This window comes from Seriola lalandi, unplaced genomic scaffold, assembly GCF_002814215.2.
Source record: "Seriola lalandi dorsalis isolate HSWRI2012SDOR001 ecotype SW California unplaced genomic scaffold, Sedor1 jcf7180002054805, whole genome shotgun sequence".
Lineage (NCBI taxonomy): Eukaryota > Metazoa > Chordata > Actinopteri > Carangiformes > Carangidae > Seriola > Seriola lalandi.
Genome location: NW_019525358.1, coordinates 342,502 through 359,088, shown reverse-complemented (window position 1 = coordinate 359,088; position 16,587 = coordinate 342,502). Strand labels below are relative to the sequence as shown.

The following is a 16,587-nucleotide window of genomic DNA, read 5'->3' as shown; positions in this document are numbered from 1 at the left end:
GAGCCGTAGGTGCCAGAACTGGACTCATGAGTCATACCAACACTATATGAACACCAAATCAAAAAATCTCGACAGACATTAGGTCGTATCTTACATGTGTTGATCTCACACTAAGCAGGGTATGCAGGCACTTGGTTTTATATGACTATATACACATATGAATGCACTCGCTGAAACACATACAATACACAAACCTGGGAGCAACATAGTAGATACTACTTCAGCATCCTCCAACATGTCAATGATGCAGCGCTGGAAATCTTTACTGCTGTTGGACTGCAGATAGCTACAGAGACGGACAACGAAGAAGCAAAACGGGAAGAAAAATGCAGCAAAAAGCAAAAAACAAATAAAGAAAAGGTTAGAATAAACTAACTTGACCATCACCTGTTGCATAATAAATCACTGTTGAAATAAAGAGTTTGTAACTGGAGATATTCTGCATTTTAAAATGAATTTTTGTCTGTAGATACTTGCGTGTCAGGGAGTTACAAAATTTTGTTTTACCAAACAAAGTGTATTTCAAAAAGCTATATGCTCATTACTTCGTACTGAATGTTTTCCTGTTGTTTTTAATCAAATTTTTAGCAGACATGCTGGGCACAATGTTCTGAATGACAGATTAATGTATTCATTGATATGTATATGGCATAGATTCCATTTCAAACCATCCTTGTGTGTCCCTGTGTGTGTGTGTGTGTGTGTGTGTGTGTGTGTGTGTGTGTGCGCGAACTGAGAGATGGGCCATCTGCTCATATTCACTGGAGGGGAACATTTCCATCAAAAAGTTAAGAGTGCCAAACTAGTCTGCCAATATCTGACACACACACTGACAGACAAACACACACAAACACACAGACACACACACACACACACACACACACACACACACACACACACACACACACACACCATACTGACCTCATCCAGGAGATGCGGTCTTGCCAGAACTCATACATTATGTAACACGACTTTCCCGGGAGCTTGTGAACGGACACACTGACAGCGGATAGAGAGCAAAAGTAGAATGGGGCAAGAAGAGGATACAAAGTCTAAGAGAGTTTTCACTTTGCAAGGATAAATCAAATGAAAAAAGTTTGACTCTTTAGAAAGATAAAGAGATGTCTGTTAGAAGTAGCCAGGGAGAAAAGCAAGGCAACAACAAAGCATTAGTATAAAACAGGAACTCATTTTCATTAAGTTCGAAGATGTGAAAATGCTAAGCTTTTATTACCGTAAAAACTTTAACAGTTTGGCTGCTAAAGCTGCTGTTATAATATCCCATGATAATTGATGAGAGCATGCTGATGGGAATTCTTCATCAACAGTATGTTTTTTTTTCAATCCTTTTTACTCGTAGACATCAGTTTTTACAATCCAAACCCCTGATTCAACATTGCCTCAGTGCTCATGAAGGTGTATCAGCAGCAGAGCCAGCACAATGTTTAAAAGATATATTACTTTGCCTGAAAACAAACAAGACACTCACTGCAGGTTGTCAGAGTGGGCTGAGGTGGAATCGATGTAGCTTTTCAGAACTTTCCGGAAGTTGTCCAGATCTTCATCGGTCACAGTCATCTGCCTCTGAACCAGCAAGATATTCTGTTGACGACGAGACGAGAGACAGAGAAGAGGAATGAAATGAGATGACACATTAAACAACTATTGTCAAGATGGATACTTGTGAAACCGTTTGATGGAGGACTTGTTGTACCTTCCTCAGGGTACATATCTCATCATCACTGACAACAGATGAGATATAAATAAATAAATGTGATGCCTCTTTGTATTTATGTTGTACTGTATGCTCTCACTTAAGGCACTTTCAGTTTTGTTTGTCATCCAAGGCCTGAGTGGAAACAGCTGCACAAAGAAAGATGGAGAGTGAAAATCAGGTGCTTTTTCTAAACTCTAATGAATCAAAAACACAGCAAACTGATTACATACTGACGCTAGACCTGCATTATAATAACGGTGTTGCCATAATACCTCATCACTGTCGTTTAGAATAGCTTGTCACTTTCTTCATATAATATACTGACAACAGCAGGATGCTGGTTTTCTCCATCTCAACTTAATGTGAACGCACAGTAAGTCAGTTGTTGCAAGTTATTTAACACGTGTCGCAATTCATATTTCAAAATGGATCTGAACTGAACTCTACCTGGCATGTGGTCTCCCAGTGTGCCACACCAACCCCCTGCCCACATCACATTAACAACAAGTCAGTGCTAGAGTGAGTTACTATTGCAACCTCTCTTATGTGTTCTTCTTAAAACCCTGTTTCACAGACTTGAATCTTCCTTGAAGGGTCAGTTCACTCACATGACAAAAACTTTTGTTTCCACATCAATATGATGGAAGCAAATGGGATTTAATTCATGATGCTCAAAGCATTTAAAAATACCAGTTAAGAACTGAACAATCCACAGACCTACCTTAGAAGAATCATCATCAAACCAAAAATAGTAGCTATGAAAATAGGAGAAAATCTAATTACATTTTCCTCAGTTGTATTGCAGTGGTGGTTTTACAGGTTTGCCTCAAAACAATCGGCTTGAGCAAACCGCATTAAAAGGTGAGTAATTAAGTATGTACTTTATCAGATTTAACCATTAAAATTGTGTGTATTTTTGTATCAGCCCTTTGTCACAAGGATGATCTACATTTCTTTTAATATTATTTGCTTTTTACTGGGTTTTATTTTGAAGGGCTTAAAAGAAACACAAAAATAGAGGCACATTACTCTTTATATAATTTTACCTTTTTTCACCAACCCGTTTGGAAACATGTAAAAACAGACATTAACTTTACTATTACTGCTATAAATACTTTGAGTCCTGTCAGTAATTTATTTTGTCTGTATATGGACATGTCAAATATAATCCGACCCAAACTCAGACAATTCAGACACGATTTTCTCTTGTTTTGAAGCAAGGCTAGTGAGCATGAACTAACCTCCGTTGCTTGCTGCTTGACATTTTGAATGAGGACAGTGAACAAATTGGATGACTAAAATGCAATTTCAAGAGAGCATGATTACTGAGTGCAGCCGAAAAAGAGTTTAAGTAACATCTTGTCAGCTTTTGGGAACATACTGTATCTGCTGGAGGTGTACAGAGTCAGGAGGAGGAGTAACCGGGAATGGTGCTGGAGTAGAAGTTCAAGGACCAGTGTGTAGGATATAGGGGGGGCAGTCTTATATCATCTTCCTAACTATGAGCCTGTGCATATTCTCATTTGTCCAGGTCATAGTATCCTAAAAGGAGTTTTAAATCGACTTCCGGGGTTTCCTAACTATGGTTTCAATAGTTTATTATCACCTGAAACTAAGAATTGTTGTGATTTCGATTTCGAATATTGTTTTGCCTGAACTATATTTGCCCATGACTTATTTTATGCACAATAAGAGTTAAATGATCTGAGCTGCGTTTGGACACAGAAGAACGAAAGCAAAACAAAGTGTGAAAATACTGTTTTAATCAGCAATTATCCACTAAAGTTATTTTTAACTTGATTCGCACAGTAAAGTGCAGTTACTGCAATCAAGCTAGTGTATGATTAGCCAAGGGGAAGGTTATTCTATATAATAATTATGCTGAGCAGTAGCCTCAGGCAGAGAACTGTCACATTTCAACATTAGAGCAAAGGTCTCTCCATAGTTTAATTGCTGTGAAATGCTGTCTTTAAAACCTGACATGAGCCTTAACTGATTGGTGTGTTTGTGTGTGTGTGTGTGTGTGTGTGTGTGTGTGTGTGTGTGTGTATGTGCGTAGTGTCTGTTGTAGAGAGCAAGCTTTAAAGTTTGCTTAGTAATACCTTGTGTGTGTGGCAGCCTGTGGTATGATCCATTTCATGCATCACTAAAGTAAAGCTGTTTACAGTGATTGTCAAAACGCAAAAACTCTACTACCACTCTAATGGTGACCCAGTACCTGTTCAATTAAAGCTAACTGCCCGAAAACAAGATGTTTAGTCAGCAATTCACTCAGGTCAGTATTCACAGGTGAAAACCTGCTATTAGTGGTGACTTACAGACTTGTACGTGCTGGCCAGCGTGTCCTCTTTCAGTGGCTCCAGCTTGGGACTCTAAAACGAGATGGTAACACACATGAGAAGAGGCTTCTGATCATTTGGTTAAGAATAATTTGTGTTGCTAGAGATATGAACATAAATTACTGTAATTAAACGACTGAACCAATGTCTGAAAACTTTATTTATTCTGCCAGTTGTTAATCGCAATTTGCTGATGTTTGAAATATAGTTTGTGTGCAAAATGCATTTCATATATTCTGAATTAATCACTATATTCTATATATATATATATATATATATTCTATAGAACATTTAGTTTTTAAATAGCATTTTAGAAACACATTAAACTGAAGTTTCATTTGTAGATACAAGACCATCCTCCCCATAAGATGTGTGCAAGCAGCTTATTACCACCTATAGTTACCTTTTAAAGGTAGTAATAGTAGTAAGATGGCACCAGTGTGTGTGGCCTGCCAATATGATATCTGTTTTTATGTGCTTGATTTAATGTTTTTCAAACGCCATTGTGCAAGACAAATTCCTCACCGGGGAATAAAAGTTACATCCATTCATTCAAAGAAGCCATTGTGTTTCTGAAAGCTAAAAGTGTTACGGAACGATGAGATGAGTCACGTAGGACTACAGAGAAACAAGTAGAAAACATGTAATCTATCCTCTTATCCTGGGGCTGTATGTAGCCTATAAATATCATGTTAGGAATAATTAAATATAGCAAATGTAATAACATAGAAAGAGTTTTCATTCTTAAAGGTTATGGTTCATGTGTAAGTATGTGTGTGTGTGTGTGTGTGTGTGTGTGTGTGTGTGTGTGTGTGTGTGTGTGTGTGTGTATAGATAGTGAACATAACCTTTGAGGCAGAAAACTCATTCTGTTGCATTTGAGAGAGCTGAGAAAGGGAGCAAGATGCACACAAGCTGTGTGTGTGTGAGTGTGTGTGTGACGGTGGTGGCATTGAGGTGTGGGGATGGATATTGCACTCAGAATATCCTACAGGTTATGAATTGCTTTGATATTCCACTCTTGAGTCCCCCTGGGTTGACAAAACCGAGGGCTAGAGAGAGAAATATGCTTTGAGAGAGACTGAAAGGAGGGGAAAATGAACATCAAAAAATGGGAATAACAGGAGTTAATAAAGAAAAGAACAGAGAATGAGATGGAGCAGAAGATGGGGGAGGAGGGTGTAGAAGAGGTTTCGAGATGTGGTAGCGAGAATGGGTCATAGGATACAGAATGAGCGCTGAGAGGTGACTATGCTTTGTGTTTGACAGCAGCACAGATCTTCAGCGCTCTTCGAAGCAGTGTTTTATACATGATGTGAGTGCACGTACTGTTCTTTTTGATCATCACAACACAAAAATTTCAAATCAGCACAAAGCTGAGTAAAAATTTTAAATACATAACATAAACTGCTGCATTAAGGTCTGAAAATACACAATAGGCCTGTTCAAGAAGTCTGTCATTTTTCTCATCATGGCTGAAACTGTTCAAGCCCTGAGCTGACACCTTGTTACAGACATAATCATGAAAACACAACACGAAACCAGTCCCAGTGAAATCCATATATGTACTTCTCATTATTCTTAATATGTTAAAATACTGTGCCCCAAAACAAAATATTAATAAAAAAATAATGCATTATTTCTGTTTTATATATTCACTGCATAATTTATCATAAGCAATAAAAACATTCTAAATGTATTTAAAAGTGAGGTGGCCGGCAAACAGGCCTCACACTGCCTTAGTTATTTTGTTATTTCCCATCTGACTGATTCAGTTCAACCTGTTCAAAAATCTATATTATATAAAATATTATAGCTCTGTGCTCACGTTTGCCTAACCTTTTTTTTCATGAATAATAAAAACAATGCTTTATTTCAATGGCACCTTTCCAAACAAGGTTAAAGCCAGTTCACATGAGAAAAGACAAAACAGTAAAATAACAGAGATTTTAGCCAATCTATAGTAGCTATTGACAGGGATCTTTAATCTAATGCCCAAATGCCCTTGTCTGAGCATTATCTGTAAGTGGTCATTTTATTAGAGCTGTTTTGTGATTATTGATTTTATTGTTTTCTGTTCCTTCCTCTTTGTTGCAGTACTTCCTGTTTTATTTTGGTGTTACTGAGTTTTCTCTCGTTTCAGATCCTCACTTCCTGCCCTTGTGCGTCTTCCGCTCCTGTGATTATCTGCTCAGCCCTAATTTGTTGCACCTGTGTCTCGTTATCTCCCCTCTACTAGTTTATTAGTCTGAATACTTAGGCACACTATTGTTATTTATTCTCTGTGCTCCTTTCTTCTGTATCAGTTTGTCTTTGTTCCCTGCAACAAGCGTACCAGCCATTTCCTTGTCTTTACCTCTCGTCTTTGACCAATGTCTTAGTTTTCTGACCTTGCCTCAGCCTTGAGCTTTTTGATATTTTTTGACTGCCTATGTACTGAACCATCTCCCTCAGTGAAGACTTTGATCTTTGAAACCTGATTTCGTCTTGTGTTTTGCCTTTGTTTCTTCCTAACTTGAAGCACTAATTTGACAGCTAATCTATCCTTTCTTTGATCAGAAACATGGATACTGTTATGATCATGTATACAGAAATATGAATAAATAGGTTTCTCATGATCAATGTAGACAGTATCTTATTGTCTCAGTATCTTATGCGATCTCATTGTGTGTTGTAATCGCTTCACTGATTTTGTTGTGCAAAGTTTCCAGTAAAAACCTCAAAGACCCAACTCCTGTCTTCAACTTTAATTGGAAGTGTGTTTAACTTGCTGCATCGCTGTGCAGACACACACAGTGAGGGCAGAGGATCATTACAAAAGTAAAAAGAGGCAGGGCACAGAAAAACCACATAATACAGAAATGTGAGATTATAGAAATTAGTTTTTACTAGAAAAGGCTGTCCAAGAAATACACTGTTGTCCACTTCAAGATGTACATAAAGAGACGTTTCATACCTGACACTCCAGTTTATCCAGTAGTTGCTGCAGCCTGTTGATTTGGGAGCACCAGTTCTCTCCATCTTCCATGTTCACACCTGAGATAACACAATTCTAAATCAGTGGAATGACCAAAAAATGTAAATGTGTGATCCACCTCCATTGTGCATACTAATAATTCTAACTGGATTTGAGTGTAGAAGTGCATCCATACTGTGGTGTACATTTTAGAGTACTGATATACATTTTTATTTATATATATATATATATATATATATATATATATATATGGTTTCCATCAGCTGACAAGGGCAAAAAATAGAGACGACAGAAATGTTTTATACCATAAGTGAAAATGCTCCCTTTTCGAAATCGCAAACAAAATATTTGATAAATATCTATATATATCTATATCTCACTTTGAAAAAGTTTGAGGGATTCAGGGAAAAAATGTCAAAGAATAATGCACCTATACAGTTACTCTATAATGAAAATCAGGTTCAGACTTATTATTATGTATATAAAAGGAAATTCAACACCTGATTGACTGAATTTCTTTTAAAGTTTTTTTAAAGCCACAGTTAATTTCTTCATTGTGGGCTCAATATCTGCTGTTCAGTCCACCAATACTAGTGAAGAAGAAAATAAATGAGGCTCAATAATAAAATAATTTTCTCCAGTAAATGTCAATAGGACCTGTATAGATGAAAAAGGCCTTCAGGGAGAGCTTATTGCCTGTTCAAATTATGCACAGTACTAATGACAGTGATGGGAGGCATCCATGTGTACATCACTGAACACGATTCCCTTGAATGTCTGATGATTAGACATACTTCTCATCACTGATATGCTTTGGTGGGAATGTAAAATGAATCAAATGATCATAATATAAGAAATATTACTTTATAGTGTGACTTTGACATGATTCTGCACGTATTTACATATCAAAGGATATTATATAGCAATATAACTGCTAATCAAAGGATAAGGTGATATTTTTCTCATTGTCAATAAATCCTTTGAAAATACCAAAACTGACAATAAATGCATGCTACTGTGTAGCCACAGCCTGATACATCCTATTCATCTGTGCCATAGACCTCAGTTCTGTCAAAAACTATTAAAAACACATCAGTGAGCCACATTGTTGCACTGGGTTCCTTCATTATGATGAAAATAGCGTAGTTTAACTTTGAGTCAATCCCACATACACTGTCCTCCAGCTGTAAATACAAACAAATATACAAATCTACAACTACTATTTCCTCTTGCACCTAAAACCAGCATGTCTGCTCTTTTAGAAAACTTTTTTTTTGTTAATAAAAGTATATATTTTTTAAAGATATGTCTTCAGTAGGAACCAGTGTGCCACAGACAGGTTGATCAGAAAGTGGAAAGAAACCGCAATGGATGAACACATTGTTAGTTTTGGTCTTTCCATGACAATAACAAAAATATAGATTATCACCAGCCATATCATTGTTTGTCCCCACGATCACATATGACCTGTAGGAGCATACCAGCAGCAGACATACCAGACATTTGTCATCATGGTAACAATAGTAAACACACAGTTAAAATCATGGATAAAAATAATAATGTTGACTATTGGTTTAGCATGAACAGTTCCTGTATGAAAGTCTTGTGTTTTGTCAATCCATCCATCCTGAGCTTCTCCTGATGTTGACTTTTTTGCTCTTTCTACCACATTACCTAACTTCTCTAACTATGCTGCTTGCACAGACAACCTGTGGGGTCATGTTTTACAGGAGTACCCTCCAAACCCTCACTTTTAACATACAATATAATGGAGTTGTATAGTGCAGAGGAATAACTGCTGGTTTTATTGGTTGACTTGTTGATGATACAGTATATCGATAAATCAATATTCCTGTTACCTGTGGTCAGGATGCCAGAGCAGGGATCTGATGGGGACATGCACAGGTTATTATGGACCCTCCGACCACACCGTCTGCCATTCCTCTGTACTGCTGTCAGCTCAGGTGCCTTTACCTCTCTCCTGCCATGACAGCAGTGGAGACCCAGGGAGACAAACATAAGAGAGAAAGACAGCAACTGTCAAAGGAGTCAGGGGAGAAAAAAAAAATAAAACAGAAATTGAAGATATGGCAGAGAGAGGTGGTCACATGGGGAATGAGGAAGAGGATATGGAATGAAAGTAGGGAGGAATGAGTTAGGACTGGAGGAAAAGGTGCAAGATAAAGACGGAGAGAAACCGGGAAAAGAGGTAAAAGAAGGATGCATTAATAATTGATTTAAATCAGAAACTGAGATAGGTTAATGTCTGATGCAAGAGGCAGAGTGCAGTCGTTGGTGCAGAGACACAGGAGCCATAGATAAACAGCAAGTGTCCAGAATAGAGGTGAAAACACTGTGAAGTGAAGGGCCGGATACACACGAGTGCTTATTAACCCACAGGCTGGAAGTTAAAGAGGACTAATCCCTCCACTTACACACTCGAATGTGCACACACACACACACACACACACACACACACACACACACACACACACACACACACACACAAACGCACACAGCTCTGTCGTAGATGGAAAACTGTTTACCATGTGTAAATGCAGAGTGTCAAGGCCAGGACGTCAAGTTATGAGAGTGTGACACTTGAGACACACACACAGTAGGTGTGTGTATATGTGAGTGCATACTTTGATTTCGCTGTGTGTGTGTGTGTGTGTGTGTGTGTGTGTGTGCGCGTGCGTTTCTGTGTGTCTAAATGCCCCTGTACATTTGTTTGTTCTTGTTAGTGTGTGCCTCTTTCTCTCTCCTTTTGTCGTGTCTTTGTGTGTGCACGCTATTTTGTGTATGTGTGCGTGTGTGTGTGTGTGTGCGCAGCATCACGCTGACAGCACAGAGGGAGTGCATTGCTAGGAGGTTCTCATGCTGAGAACAGCCTGGAACCCAAAGGCCACTGCAACAGCCATAAATCCACTTCAGGGAAGCAAAGAAGGGAGAAATAGCTGTTTGTTGCCAACTCAATATGTCTAATTCAGCCCCGCCCAACACTCACTCGTTCTCTTTCCAAAATCTATACCTGTTTGAACAGTCTCAAAAGAGTTATTTGTGGCCAAAAAGCTCATCATCAAGTCCCTTTGTATGCCCCTCTCTCAGTTTTTCCATCTACAGTATCTCAGACTTTCTACACCACTCTGTCACTCACTTGCTTTTTGTGTTCATCTTCCTCTTTCCCTGTGACTCACTTGCTCTGTTTTTCAGTGCCATCGTTATCATCCTTGCTCCTTCTGCTCCCCCTCCTGCCTCCCCCAGTCCCCTCTCAATAATTCACCTTGGCTATAATCGCTCCATTATTTTCGATAATACCAGTGTGGCACCCACAGGGGAGAGAAGAGAGCTCTGCTGAGCCATGACACATGCAGTGCAACAGACGACCCAGCAGCCAGTCGTGCTGCCGAATTACTTAACCACGAAAAGTGGGGAAAGTCTCCTTAAATGCTAACAATCTGTGTTTTGAAAGCCACTTGTCATGATATGGACCTGTGGTGAGATGGATTTCTACTCATTGAATGCCTTTTAATGGATTTCTTCTCAGAGCATCTTCCGCACTGAATTCCTTTAGTAAGTGAAAGAAATGTGTGACCCCGTGCTGAGATCTCGGATGAACCATAATGTATACAGAAATGTATTAAGTGTCGGTTTTGAATATCAAAAATTTGCAGTCAGTTGTACCATTTCATGCAGTGACTCATACCCAGTGGCTCAACATATCCCAAATTGGTAACAGCAATTTAGATCTGTTTTCATCCTATGAGATCCATTTACATTTAACAAAAGTATCAGGATCTTTGACAGAAACACTGAATTTAAAGCAGTGTGCCTATTGGTGAAGCAACCAGCATACCTTGAAAGAAAGGCATCTGAAGTAGCACTGATTAGCTGAATTTCCTTTCTGCTTAGACCAATCCTACCTGATAACTCATAATGCATTATGGGAATGCTTTCTTCTAGCAATTTTGATAGTACCATATCTTCCCAAAAGCTGATTTAACAATGCCACTTCCTGGCGTTCGTTGATCTATGCCTCAAAAATTTCAACCTTCAACCTGCAGAGTACAACAAGTCCTCATGCCTAAACAAAATGGGTAGTTTCATTGTGTAGCTTACAAGGTCAATCCTGCAGACAAGCTGTGCTCTACTTCTCGAGTAGGCTTAAAGGGGCTATTTGTAGGTTTTCTGTTCTGTTGAATGAGGTTTCTTGCCAGGAGCAGGTAGTGGTGGTGTCGCTTGACAAGAGCTTTGGCCATCATTGTGTTTACAAGACAAGAGGTTATAATAAGCCATCTGAGCAGCGCTACGTCTTCAGGGCAAACTGAAGGCTAGTGAGTCGCTGTCGAAAATTAATGTGCTAACTTCAGTAGAAGAAAAGACGTGAGTAAAGGAATGAAATTTGATGTTGAACTTGCAATGTAAGTAAACAGATGTTAATGCTAATGCTAGCTATGTAGCAATAGCAAAACTTACTAATAGCTCCTTTAATAAGCTTTAGGCAGAAAACTAAAAAAAATAAAATAGTATAAAATTTAAGTAAAATTATGCACGTGCAGTCTTTATTCCATGAGCTGACACTGTTCCTTCTTCAGAGTATAAAGAAAACAAGTATGACAACACTATGACCACTTTTTGTGGTTTTCCTAACCTGACCCTACGGTTAAGGTAAGGTTAGGTTTGGGTTTATTATTACAGAGAATTTGTGGTCATGATTGTTGAGGTGTGTTTTAATTGAAACAGCTAAACACTTGGTTATGTTAAATAGGTGGAGAGATCGTTAAGATCGTTAACCACAGTTCACTGTTTTTTTTTCCATCACACCACTGAATGTGAACAGAGGTCCTATTTTGTGCTGATAAATGATTGCAACAGAGACTTGTCAGCCAGTGGGCCCATGCCTGAGCACTACCCAAGGCAATAGCATAGTGTAGTGTAAAAGGTGTGAAAGCAATCTGTACAAGTAACACACAATACAGACAGTGTCATATTGCAGTACTCACGGGGCAGGGCTGCTCTGCTCTTCCACAGCCTCCATGGCACACTGCAGTGACCTCTGTAGAGACAGCAGCTGACTGGATGTCTCTCTTAGCATGAACCTGGTGACAAACTGGCCCAACACACTGGAACCCTGGTACTCCTGGAGGAGGGGGAGGGGGAGGGGGAGGGAGAGGGAGAGGGAGAGGGAGAGAGAGAGAGAGAGAGAGAGAGAGAGAGAGAGAGAGAAGCAAAGGTCAAAGCACATACTGGCCAAACAGAAGCAACAACAAAGTAAAAGCATCTCAGAGACAAGACAAGGCCCCGAAGAGATGGAGAGCCAGATGATTTGATAACTTCTCAAAAACAACTACAGGCACTTGAGAAACGTGTGACAGCAGCAGTTAAATTGTGTAATTAATTCTCTGCACACATGCATTATTCAGTAACGCAAATTCCAAGGTGGAAGAACTTTAATAGGAGACATAATTGCTGCTCGAGTCCCCAAACACGAACATGATTACACATTCTCCGAGGAGTCTTGTTCACGCAATGTGCTAATGAAGTAACAGTGCAGTGGCTCTTTGTCAAAACTTATAATGACGAGTAGCCTCTACTGAAAATGCATCATGGGATTAGCAGTCCACAGTACTATGTGACAGACCACAGCTGCTAACTACCGACTGTACAATCCTCTATGGATTTCATCACACTGACGGCTCTAAAGTCCCAGAACAGTGGAGCAAGGTGAGCTAATTAAGACAGGATGCATAATTATTCAGGACACATCTCCCCTCCTCTTTTCGTTTAACAAATGTTGCTGATTTATTCTCTATCAAAATTTTCTAAACAATATTACATATAGCCTGAAGGTTCTTATCTCAAAAACTCCTGAGGTGATTTTAAAATATTTTTTCAACTGCAAATAAATAATGTATTGACTTGGGAGAGGAACGCTGGGCTGTGCAAAATGTTTGCATCTTAATCATGGGTAGTTTCCTGCAGTAGTTACATTACTCAAATTCACAAATGGACAAGACTAGAGAATGGACAAGTTTATCCAAAGTTACATTGCTACATTAGCAAAAATGAAAGAGAAAAACATCTTAATAAATATCTCTTACTCTGTGACAGAAGACGAAAGGACTGTCATATCTGTATGATAAACATCTGTATGGATATATGCTTTAGAGGTGTTGGTAGACAGATTTTGGTACCTTTGGACAGAGCAAGGATTGCTGTTCCACCCTGTCCCAGCCTTTGTGCTAAACTAGGCTAACTGTTCTGGTTGCAGCTTCATATAGACTGTGCAGATGAGAGTTGCATCAACCTCATGTAACTCTCAGCTAGGAAGTGACTAAGCATATTTTCTCACAATGTTGGGTTATTCCTTCAAAATCGAGTCTAAGGGTCAGTCATTTAAAAGGCTGTGGATGAAGTGTTTTTTATTCCTCTTTTGTTTACTCATCACTTCCAGGAGACTTGGTGCAGCATTGGCTCCATCTGTGCATGCCAGTATTTCCTCTCATAGGCATGAATCAGCACTAAACAAAGCATATTTGTAGCACTGATATTGTGTGTGTGTGTGTGTGTGTGTGTGTGTGTGTGTGTTCACGCGTGGGTGCATTTTAACACTTAGTTGTTTTCAATCAGCGTTTTTGAGTTTTTGTAACATAAAATACTGAATGAAGGCAAATTCACATAAAAATAAACTGTTCGTAACAGAACTTTCAGAGGCAAAAATAGAAGTTGTTGTTATGAATATTGTTGAAATCGTACCTCTTTAGTTTTATCCATTGCCTTTAAAATGGCAATATTCAGGCTCTCCAGAGCTGAAAGGACATTGATATACTCCCCCAGGTGCTGAGAAAAGTAATCTAACAGGAAATAAGAAACAAGCTGTCAGTACCGTTGCAATGTCATAACAATCAAAAGTTTACACCGATCAGCCACATCATTAGTGTATTTTGACTCCTTAAAGCCGGAGACAAACTCTTACATGTTGCCATGACAGATACCAATTAAAAGACGACCACAGCAAGGACAGTGAGGATATCTTAGCAATGGGTAAAAATATCCATGTTTAGTTTTGTAAACAAGTCGAGTTGGAAGCGTTGGATCTTCACATGGTTGTGCATCAATAACACTCACTGCTTACCATGTCATGAAACTGACAGTGTTTTAATCACTTCGTGTTATAACATTAGCCCATTCATACCTGTAACCATAAAGATTAATTTGATACCAGATAAAGCCAAATGACACAAAGGAACTCCCACACACTAATATTTTATGTTGCAAATGATGGCATCCACAAACCTGGGAACATGAAAAATGATTTAGGTAACTTTTTAAATAAATCACAGGAAGAAACTGTGTAGGGAAACAATGATCCAAGGTTAATGGACCTGCAGCACCTTCTATACTTACTTCTATTCAAATTAGACTGAAGTTACCAGAGTGAATCTCTCACTATCACAAAGCAATGAACTAAGTTTGAAATGAGAGCAACATTCTGTGGTGGAGAACAGTCAACTTCTCTTGACGTCAGATGGAAAAAGATGCCATTCCCATTCAATAAATTATGTAGAAGTTACATTCTGGGTACTACTGGTATTTACAGGTCTCTGCCCTATTTCTCTTCACTTTATTCAGGCTATCTGACACACACATGCATTTCTAAGATAATAAAAAAAGATATGGGTCAATAGATCCTGCCAGATTCTTTTCTTTTCATATTTACAGATTAAAATCAGTGCTGCAGGTGGAGGGTGATGGTGTAGGTTACAGTGTAAACACTTTTTTTGCCAAATAAATTCTAAAAAATAGAGATGATTGAATGGAATAGTTGGATCACTTGCTTTCTATGGAGAGTTTAATGAGTAGACTGATACCACTCTCATGCCTGTGCAGAAAATATCAAGCTACCACCAGCAGCTGGTTAGCTTAGCTTAGCACAAAGATGAGGAAACAGCTGCGTAGCTCTGTCCAAAGGTGACAACCAGTGCCTCTAAATCTCACTAAGATATCATATTGGTCCATTGTTTATTTACTCAAAACAAAGACTGTTTCCAGTCTTTATGCTGAGCTAAGATAACCACCACCTGGCTATAACTTCATCTTTGACAGACAGATAAGGGAGTGATATCAATCTTCTCATCTACCTCTCAGCAAGAAAGCAAACGTGTATTGCTTTAATGTTATCCATGCTACTTATCACACAAAATATGGACCCACAGATAAAGACAACAAACACTGATGTTGGTGAATTTCTAAGACAGGAATTTTATATAAATTAATGCACCGTGACACATTAAATCAGAGGAAGCACTCTCCCACCAACCTGATAGCTTGTCAGTGTCCAGATTACTGCAGGGCAGAGCACAAGAGGAGATAAATTGGCAAAATGTTGAGAAAGTTAATTAAAGAAATTCAAAGTTGTGCTGCTCCTAATTTCTGCTTGAGAGATAGGCTGGCAGTGACTCTGAGCTGTGTATATTATAGCATTAGCCCAAGGAAGAAACAAACATACATAAACACAGATTCAAGTGTTTAAATCTTACAAATAAAAAAAAAGCTGATACATTTTCTCTGCATAGAAAATGTGTTTTCGTGCACTTGCTTGAAGAAAATTTCTGGCAAAACATGAATGTTAATGTAGTTACTCTAAAAATTGAAATCAATACTTCTTTGTTTAAAAGTCATGGCAAAAATGATAACAGTGAAGGCTAAACTGTTCTGAGTACCACAGCAGAACCATTAGTAAATTAAAAGTTTCCCTGTTGCTCTAATGGCATTTACAGATAATTTTCACTGTCAGGTGCAGATCATATGCGAAGCTGGTTAATGGCTTGTGTTGAGAAGAAACAGCATCTGTGGGCAACAACAAATAATGTCCTTTTTTCAGTTGCTGTTGTAAATGTTCATTTTGATAGCGACAATATGTTGAGACATTTACCACAACAATGACCAAAGAGATGATTCTTTTCCCTTTTACTATCAGTTGAGAGAGAAAATTCTCTGTGCTATGTAACATATTCCACAAAGCCCGTGCAGGTTTGGGAAATACTTTTCTTCCACCACTGCTATCATACAATTAACAGAACAATAAAAAGGCCTTTAATTAGACATCAGAGCTCAGTTCATGCCAACTGCCTCAAGGTTTGGAGTGTGGTCAGAGAGGTCTGTGAGGGCTACTGTGTCACGTGAGTGCCAGTCCAAGCCTAACAGCCTGTCCAAAAGCAATTTATCACACGGTGATGGAAGAACTGGCAACACATCAGAAAATAAATGCAGAGTTGTTCCTGCAGCCAAACACTACTCTCACTCTAATTGGTTAGGTGCAACAACGTACAAAGTCAATTTAAAAACTTCAGTACATCTCTGTGCGCGTGTGTGTGTGTGTGTCCATGGGTTTTGGTATGGTCCACCAGTCACGGTGAATCACAGTGTATTCACTATATTATCTTAGCTGATACATATGGTTTGAATGCCAAATTACAAAGTCTGGCCTCCAGTGTTGGTACAACATAAACAAGTGTGGTAAAAGGATACAAATTGTCTTATGAATACAAATC

The 16,587-nt window shown here is 38.7% G+C and overlaps 1 protein-coding gene across 1 annotated transcript in view; it reads right to left on the bottom strand.

The window, feature by feature from the left end:
- The window catches only part of necab3 (N-terminal EF-hand calcium binding protein 3), a 40,062-nt gene that overhangs the window by 3,312 nt on the left and 20,163 nt on the right, over positions 1–16,587 (bottom strand). Inside the window, exons 4-12 of the mRNA XM_023426065.2 lie at positions 15,354–15,379; positions 13,790–13,887; positions 12,037–12,173; positions 8,893–9,014; positions 7,013–7,092; positions 4,036–4,089; positions 1,490–1,602; positions 922–999; positions 195–286 (exon numbers count right to left, since the gene is read on the bottom strand). Of these exons, the coding sequence (XP_023281833.1) occupies positions 195–286; positions 922–999; positions 1,490–1,602; positions 4,036–4,089; positions 7,013–7,092; positions 8,893–9,014; positions 12,037–12,173; positions 13,790–13,887; positions 15,354–15,379 (800 nt within the window). The remainder of the gene's footprint in view (positions 1–194; positions 287–921; positions 1,000–1,489; positions 1,603–4,035; positions 4,090–7,012; positions 7,093–8,892; positions 9,015–12,036; positions 12,174–13,789; positions 13,888–15,353; positions 15,380–16,587) is intronic.